The 8,769-nt window shown below is 53.0% G+C and overlaps 1 protein-coding gene across 1 annotated transcript; it reads right to left on the bottom strand.

Annotated features, from left to right (window-relative positions):
• Window positions 1–3,449: 3,449 nt before the first annotated feature.
• Window positions 3,450–7,791, bottom strand: LOC140006894 (uncharacterized). The gene is made up of 3 exons (XM_072049563.1): window positions 7,621–7,791; window positions 6,159–7,478; window positions 3,450–5,999 (listed from the first exon to the last, which is right to left on the bottom strand). The coding sequence occupies exons 1-3, from the start codon at window positions 7,789–7,791 to the stop codon at window positions 3,450–3,452; spliced, it is 4,041 nt and encodes a 1,346-aa protein (XP_071905664.1).
• Window positions 7,792–8,769: the final 978 nt, after the last annotated feature.

The following is an 8,769-nucleotide window of genomic DNA, read 5'->3' as shown; positions in this document are numbered from 1 at the left end:
CAAGGCGCATGGGACGGACAAGGGATGGTTTTATATCTGCAACCGGAACAATGCCATCCCGAAGTTCGTGATTGGTGCTCCCAGCTCGATCAAGAATTGGAAGCGCGACTTCTTCTATGTATCCGGAGTGGACTTCCCCAGGGGTCTTTGGTGGAGGCCAATTAAAGCGAAAGCCGACCCCTCCGCAGGGGATGCCGAGGAGGAGGCCTTCCAGAAGCTGATGGGGTCAGGACTTCGGATATACAGTCTGGACTACCCTGAAGCCGTGCTGGTTGACGGGGGAATCAGCCGAGCTTTGCTCAGTCCTAACAAAACTCCCTTCACTTCCACCAAACTTAAGATTTCTTGTAATTTTCTTTCATAGCTTTGCTTTCACTTTGGCTAAGGCATATGATAATATTTGTTTCTTGTGCAGTGACTAAACTGTCCGACATCGTCGTATCGGGCTCGTCCGAAGTGGCCAAGAGACCGAAGAGGAAGAGCTCGGACGAGACATCGGCACCTCCGCCGAAGAAGAAGTCACAAGGACAGGCTGCCAAGACTTCGGCGGCCAAAAGCACCCCCACTCCGGGAGGCCAAAGCAGCTCGGCCGCCGCGGCTACTGGGTCCACCTCGTCTGTGCCAGAGGGAGTGCCCCTTGAAGTCGTCACGGCACTCCCGCCTCCTCGTGGCCGAGGCAAGCAGTTGAAGCCTCCGGTAAATGCAGTCTCGGGGACCTCGCTATGGAATCGTTTCCATAGCCCCCCAGTATTTCCCGGGGAGGAGAAGACACACCTTGGCGAGCACTGGTGTCCGAACTGGAAGGTTACGGTCAACGACAGGTGCAGCCAACCTCGGGTTGCCCAAGAGTTAGTGATGCACTCCACCTTGCCAAGGGACTTGGAGTTCATGAAGAAGCTGAGCCCGGCTGAGATGGTTCAAAGCCTCATGGTGACCACAGTTTCCAACTCAGCCTTTGTGGCCGAGATGCCACACCGATACTGTGCGCTGGTCGAGGAGCAGGACGCCGGAAAGCTGCAGAATCAGATCTCCAAGTTGGAGAAAAAACTGGCGGTGTCCGAATCCGAGAAATCGGAGCTTCAGAGGCGACTTCAGGAGGCCGAAGCTAAGGGCGAGGAGGCCGAGGTCACAATGAATAGTCTCAGATCAGCCCTCGAAGAAGAGCAGAAGAGGAGGGATGAGGTGAAGAAATCCCATGAGCAAGCTCTCGAGGGTGCTGGAGCCTCGGCCGTGGACGCTTTTCGGAAGTCTGAGGCTTTTACCAGGGATCTCGGCCAACTACTCACGCCGAGCTTCATGTTTGGCTTCACGTCAGCCATAGACGAGGCTGCAGCTCACCTCTCCTCCGAAGCCTTGGAGTCTTTGAAAAACCATGCCAACTACAATGAGGACTCCAAGGAGCTATGCGATCGGATGGCCGAAGGCATCCAGGCAGGAAGGAACTTGGTCGAAGTCCAGAGCGAGTTCAACAAGTGGCTGTCCGAACTCGACGAAGTGTTCGAGGAGGGTGAAGGAGAAGAAGCTATGGGAGGAGACACTGGGGGAGACGAAGCCGGAGGGGACATCGGCGAAGAGCATGGAGGAGAACTTCACCCCGGCGGAGAAGAGGCCGGAGAGAAGGCTGCCCAGGAGGGAGTCGAGAAGGGGGTCTAGGCTCGTGGGCCTTAAAGGGGTGGCCGAGGTGGAGAGTGCTTAGTAGCATTCCGACCTTGGCCTTGTATTTTTTGTAACGTTCTTTTCTGTTGAATGAAAGTCTATTTTTTCTCATCTCAGCACTTTAATTTCTTGCTTTGACTTCGTCCCTTGCTTGTCCCCCTTATTTTTTAATAGCGTAATATCGATGTTGAAAAATAACATAACATCCGAAGTCATAACTTGACTAAGAATTCAAGCATAGTACAATTTGAGGTTCTCGGCGTGCCAAGACCTCGGCACTAATGAGCCATCTCGGTAACTCAGTTTACAATATCCCTTAAGGTCAGACTCCACAACTCGGTAAGGGCCTTCCCATTTCGGGCATAATTTCCCTTGTGGTTCAGCTCGGCTGACTGAGTTTTTTCTAAGAACCAAGTCTCCAGGCTGGAATCTACGGTGTCTGACGCGGGCATTGTAATAGTGTGCCAGTGTGTTCTTGTAGGAAGCTGTCCGGGCCGAGGCGAGGTCCCTTCGTTCATCGACGAGGTCGAGATCCAGCTGTCTCTTTTCGTTGTTCACCTCGGCGGCATAGGCTGCCAGCCGAGGGTTGGGGGTAAGGATCTCGGCAGGGATGACAGCTTCGGCTCCGTAGGTCAAAGAGAAGGGGGTCTCTTGCGTGGCTGACCTCGGCGTGGTCCGATAAGACCACAGGACACTGGGGAGTTCTTCGACCCAAGATGTTCCAGCTCGGTGTAGTCGGGTCTTGAGGCCATGCAAGAGAGTTCGGTTGAAGTTTTCTGCTTGACCGTTGGCCTGGTGGTGGCCTACCGAAGTGAAATGTTGTTTGATGCCAAGGTTTGTGCACCAAGTTTTAAAGGGGTTCTCGGCAAATTGCCTTCCATTATCCGAGATGATGACCTGAGGTATGCCGAAGCGGCAGACGATGCATTTCCAAAAGAATTTTTGAATTGCCAGCCCGGTGATGGTCCTCAGAGACTCGGCCTCAACTCACTTGGTGAAATAATCCACAGCGGTTACCAGGAAAGTATAACCCCCGACGGATCTGGGGAAATGACCTATGATGTCTGTCCCCCATTGCTAAAACGGCCAAGGTGAAGTGATGGGAACCATGAAGTTTGCGGGCTGGTGATGCTCGGGTGCGTGGACTTGGCAGGAAAGGCAGCCGAGAACGAGGTCCTGGGCGTCTTGCCGAACTGAGGGCCAGAAATATCCAAGAAGCAAAGCCTTCTTGGCTAGCATTCTGTGGCCGACGTGAGCTCCACACAAGCCTTCGTGGATCTCGTGGAGGACGTGGCGTCCTGTCGCGGGAGTGACATACCTCAGCCATGGGCCAAGGTAGGAGCGTTTGTACAACTCTCCATCGCGGAAAGCATACCGAGCCGCCTTGCGTTGTATTTTTCTCGCCTCGGCTCGGTCTTTGGGGAGGGCTCCTTGACCCAAGAAAAGGATGAACGGGGTCATCCAGATTTCTTCAGAGTGCACGGGGCAGGACACCTCTTCCACGTATCCCGGTTCACTCAGGACTTCCACTAAAACTGTTTTGTTGAGGTCAGAGAATGATGTGGAAGCCAGCCGGGATAAGGCGTCGGCTCGCTTATTCTGGGACCGGGGTATTCTTTGGATTTCGAAAGACTCGAAATACGCGGTGAGTTGGTGAACTTTGGAGAGGTACGGTTGCATGGTCTCATCCTTGGCATCGTATTCACCAAGAATTTGGCGTACAACGAGTTGGGAGTCACTACGGACGTGGATTTGCTGGGCGCCGAGCCTGCGGGCCAGCTGGAGTCCAGCAATTAAGGCCTCGTACTCGACTTCATTATTGGTGGCTGGGAAGCCAAAGCGGAGGGCGTAAGAGCACACTTCTCCCTAAGGTCCTTCCAGGAGCAGTCCAGCTCCGCTGCCATCCCATTAGAGGACCCGTCTACGTACAGCGTCCACGGGGAAGAGGTGGACACCTCGGCACTGGCGGAGGTGGACTCTAGACCTTCCGTGAAGGTCAGCTCGGCCAGGAAATCAGCTAGGGTTTGAGCTTTTATGGCGGTGCGGGGCTCATATGACAGGTCATATTCTCCCAACTCGACAGCCCACTTGGTAAGGCGACCGGAAGCCTCGGGTCGCACCAATATTTGCCGAATGGGCTGGTCGGACCTGACGGAGATGGGATGAGCAAGGAAGTAGGGCTTCAATCGCCGAGCTGCGTGGACTAGCCCCAGCACCAGTTTTTCCACCTGAGTGTATCGAGTCTCCGGCCCGCGGAGAGCTCGGCTGACGTAGTAGACTGGCACTTGGGTGCCCTCATCCCGGATAAGAACAGCGCTGACAGCCTCGTCGGCTGCGGAGAGGTAGAGGTAGAGCTTCTCCTTGGGCCGAGGTGAAGCGAGAGTGGGTAGGTGATGGAGGTATTGTTTCAGCTTGTCGAAAGCAGCCTGGCACTCTTCTGTCCAGGCAAACTGATCAGCCTTCTTGAGCACCTTAAAGAAGGGCAGAGCTTTCTCAGCTAATTGGGACAGGAAGCGATTCAGCGCGGCCAGGCGTCCATTCAGCCGTTGGACTTCTCGGACGTTCCGAGGTGGGGACATGTCCTGAATGGCCTTGACCTTGTCGGGGTTGGCCTCGATTCCCCGGTGGGAAACCAGATATCCCAAGAATTTTCCCGAGGTGACGCCGAAGACGCACTTCTTGGGATTCAACTTCATCCTCGAGTCTCGCAGGACACCAAAGACTTCCCTCACGTCTGATAGAAAGGATGAAGTGGCGAGACTTTTGACGAGGATGTCATCCACATAGGCCTCCACATTGCGGCCGATCTGATTCTTGAAGAGTCGGTTGATCAGCCTTTGGTAGGTCGCCCCGGCGTTCTTTAGCCCGAAGGGCATGGTAGTGTAACAATAAGTACCTCGGTCGGTGTAGAACGCCGTTTTCTCTTGGTCCTCCTCACTCATTCCTATTTGATGATACCCTTTGAAGGCATCTAGGAAGCAGAGGACTACATACCCCATCGCCGAGTCGACGAGGGCGTCTATCCTCGGCAGATGATAGCAATCTTTGGGGCAGGCCTTGTTGAGATCGGTGAAATCTACACACATTCTCCATCCACCGGTGTCCTTTTTGACCATGACTGGGTTGGACAGCCAGGTGGGATATTGGACCTCGTGGATCATCTTGGCCGGCAAGAGCTTGTCGACCTCATCCGATATGGCCTTGCTACGTTCGGGGCCGAAGTCCCTCCGTTTCTGCAGCACAGGTCGGGCCTGTGGGTTAACGTTGAGTTGGTGAGTCATGAGCTCGGGTGGCACTCCGACCACTTCATCTGCGGACCACGCGAATACGTCTCGGTGGTCCTTGATCAGGGAGATCATTTCTTCTTTCAGGGGTGAGGGGAGTCCGGCCCCTACTTGGACCACTTGGTCAGGTTTCGCTTCATCCAAGACCACTAGTTCCACCTCGTCCCCGGACTCAAGCCTATTGGGCTCTCCTGCCTTCTGAGGGTCGATGCAGTCTATGGAGAGGACCGCTGGCCTCTTTTCTTCTGACCTCGGTGAGGGTCGGGGTGTGACTGCTGCTTGAATGGTGGCGAGGTAGCATTCCCGGGCGGCGCCCACGTCGCTGCTTACCTCGGCCACCCCCGCAGGTGTTGGGAATTTAAAACTCAGGTCGTAGGTGGAGTATAAGGCTCTCAAGGCATTGAGCGTGGGCCGGCCTATCAGCATGTTGTAGGGGGAGTCTGCTTTGACCACCGCAAAACTGACAGGCACAGTTCGGCAGCGTGGATGACGCCCGATAGTTACTATCAGGGTCACCATTCCCTCCGGGTGGACGACGTGTCCCCCGAAACCGACAAGGGGAGTTCTGACCGGAGTGAGTTGCTCCCGGGTCAGCTTCAAGCTCTCGAAAGTTCGGTAGTACAGGACGTCTACCGAGCTTCCGGGGTCAACATAGACCGTTTTGACTATGTAATTATTGGTAAGGACTTCAATCACGAGGGCCTCGCGATTGCTGGAGGCGGCAGGGACAGGGTCATGGGGACCATAGGTAATCACCTCGGATAACCTGGAGCTCGATTCGGCCACCTCCATATCGGCTTGGCGGTAAGTCCTTTTTCGGGAGTTCTGACTGTCTCCTCCGGTGGGGCCACCCAAGATGGTGTTGATCACCCCGGCAATGTTCGGGCCATAGCCTGGCGATCTGTCGCGTGGAGGCCTCTGATCCCCCTTTCGGTCCTCGGGACCTCGGCACTGAAGCTTAGTGTCCCGCCTGTCTTCTCGGCGAGGACCTCGGCTCTCCCGGTGGGAGGCACTTCGGTTGAAGGTTCCATCCTTGCGGACAAACTGCTTCAAGTATCCCTGGCGGATCAGGTTTTCAATTTATCACTTCAAGTCATTGCAGTCTTCGGTCTCGTGCCCCACATCTCGGTGGTAGGCACAGTAGAGGTTGGAATTCCTCTTATCCCTTCTTCCTGGGATCTCAGGGGGAGTTCGGTCGAGGTGATTCTACCTCATCACAGCCAAAACATGGGATCGGCTGGAATTGAGGGGTGTCAGCTCGGCGTCCGAGGTGGACGATCTGCCTTTCACGATCCGGTCGAAGACACTCCGGCGGTCTCGGAGTTGGTTTGAAGTGTCGCTTGGGCCTGGTTCACCTCGGCTTGTGTCTTTCCTCATCCGGGGATCTTGCCCCGTACGAGATGCTTGGGCTTCTCGCTTCATGCGATTTACATCTTCACTTCGGATTCCCTGGTCCACTCTTTCCCAGAGCTCCCGAAGTGTATGGGGGTACTGCCGATGGATTTCGGTGTTGAAGATCCCTGCCACTAACCCGTTGGTGAAGGCAGCGATAGTTACCTGCTCATTCTGATCAGGTATCTGTACATTCTCCTCGTTGAACCTTTGAACATACGAGCAAAGTGACTCGCCCTGACCCTGTTGCAGGTTCAAGAGGTAAGCAGAAGTCTTTGTGATTGGTCGAGACGACACAAAGCGGTGGATGAACCGGTCTATTAGCTCATCCAAGGAGGAAATGCTCCTTGGTTCCAAACTCCAGAACCACTTCCGGGCAATCCCGTGTAGGAAGATGGGGAAAGCCCGACAGATCACGGCGTCGGGGACGCAGTAGAGTCGGAATGCGGAGATGAAGGCGCGGAGGTGATCCTCGGGGTCACCTCGGCCGTCATAGGTGTGCAAGTTTGGAAGCTTAAAGTTTGGGGGCACCATCTCCCCGTTGATGTCATCTGTGAAGGGCGGGGCCCGCATGTAGTCAGAAGCTAAGCCTCCGGGGTGCCGAGGCGGGTCCTCAGCTTTTTTCCCTAGCAGTCCCCGGGAAAACGCCCTGGAGATGGAGGCAATTTTAGAGGTCGCCTTGGAGGAGGCGCGCCTAGAGGTACTCCGAGAGAGACGCCCCTCATCGGAGTCCTCACCTGAGGGCACTTCAGGAGATTTCGTCGGTTTCCTCTTGGAAGATTCGACTTTTTCTTTCCCCTGTCTTTTGAGGTATCTTCCTAACTCCTTAAAAATGTTGGGGTTGTCTGATACGAACTCGGCCATCTTGGCGATGGCGTCCTCGTTGTTGGGCTGGGTCCTTTGGGACCCTTGTTCTTCAGAGATGCGGTCTTGCTGGGCTCCCGAGGTCTGCCCAGCCCCTGTTGAGGGAACTCTTCCGCTTCTAGAGCGCGTGGATCTCATTTTAGTAATAGTAGTCTCGTTCCCACAGACGGCGCCAATTGAAGAGGTGATTTTTGGTGGGTAGCTGAACCGACCAGAATCAGACTCCTCTGAGATGAAGTGAGGTGTATCCTCGTGTCCGAAGTGAATGGCGGGGCTTCTCCCCTGGGATCACTCCGACGATCAAGTTAGTATGAGAACGAGAGAAAAGCAGTCGTATTGTCAAATGAACAGTATGCTTACTTGTTGGTAGTGTGTGTGAGGTATTTATAGAAGGAGAGTAGAGGACAGGGCGGAAGGCCCATACTAGTGGGACCCACTCTCTGGCATTACGGCTCTGTCCCTTGTCAGGAAACCTGACCCTGACACTGTAGCCTTCTGGGCATGATGACGGAGAGTATTGTGCAGGTGCCATTAAGTGCCTCCAGTGCTTTTCAGATAAAGCACTGGTCCCGGGTGATGTCAGGTGGCTTGACATCATCAGCGTGCAGCTGAGGTGGAGGTGCCGAGGTCACCTACACGGTAGACTAGGGATCCGGCCGAGCTCAGGGGTTATGCCTAAGACACGGACGAGCTCTGATGGGGGACGAGGTGGGTTCACCTCGGACATTCGGGTGGCCGAGGTGAGCATCCTCAGTTTACTTTCTATAAATACCAGTAAAATTTCAAAGTGTACTGAAAATCCAAGACTGTCCTGTTTTTGCATTTAGTTGAGCAGTGAATTGAGTCTGAGATTTGACTAATTTATAGGCTGAATTTTATGAAGGTATCTTCTAGATAGTTGCAGTCTTTTGAATCTATTTTCTAACGGTATAAGATTTATGATTTTTGGACTTACGAAACTCAAGTTATGATTTTCTAAACGAATGGTGCATGCTAGGAATTATAGTGCATAGTGGTAGTGTGATTAATTGGTGAGGTTTGTGCACTAAATTTGGTGGATAAGAGGGGTTTTTAGTAAGAAGAATTATGTGATTAAAAGTGCTAAGAGTACATTAGTGAAACATAAGTTAAAAACACTAGAAACAAGGAAACAAGCTTGAACCAAACCATATCACTTGACACCGGTCAAAACCCTCACTTGACCAAGACTTTTCTTCCTTTAATTCCTTCATTTTTTGTTTTAAAACATTCCTTTCTTATTTTGAGAGGTGCTGGCTGAATTTTAGAAGGAAGAAGAGAGGAAGAAGAAAAAAAACACAACAAAGAGAGAAGAAATGAGTAAGTGACAAGTGTTGATCATCCAAACCACCTTTGACCAAGATGCCTTCTAGTATTTATCTTCCTAATAGCAGCCATTAGCCTTCATTTCTTTTCCCTTTTTGGCCAAACTAGAGAGAGGGGAAATGAGAGGAGAAACTTCAAATTTCATCTTGGTTTTGCTTGATTTGGATAGAAATCCACAAGAACTCTTGATTTACTTCGGAGAAACTTGCAACAAGGGAGAAAGGAAGCT

Source organism: Coffea arabica, chromosome 5e, assembly GCF_036785885.1.
Source record: "Coffea arabica cultivar ET-39 chromosome 5e, Coffea Arabica ET-39 HiFi, whole genome shotgun sequence".
Taxonomy (NCBI): domain Eukaryota; kingdom Viridiplantae; phylum Streptophyta; class Magnoliopsida; order Gentianales; family Rubiaceae; genus Coffea; species Coffea arabica.
The sequence above is the reverse complement of the archived record's forward strand: the minus strand, read 5'-3'. Positions and strand labels throughout refer to the sequence as shown.

Coding starts and splice junctions, on each gene's coding strand:
- LOC140006894 (XM_072049563.1), bottom strand. CDS start 7,791: ATGTCAAGCCACCTGACATCACCCGGGACCAGTGCTTTATCTGAAAAG. Junction 7,479..7,620: donor CCAGAGAGTGGGTCCCACTA/GTATGGGCCTTC, acceptor GAGTGATCCCAG/GGGAGAAGCCCCGCCATTCA. Junction 6,000..6,158: donor GCCGATCCCATGTTTTGGCT/GTGATGAGGTAG, acceptor CTGATCCGCCAG/GGATACTTGAAGCAGTTTGT.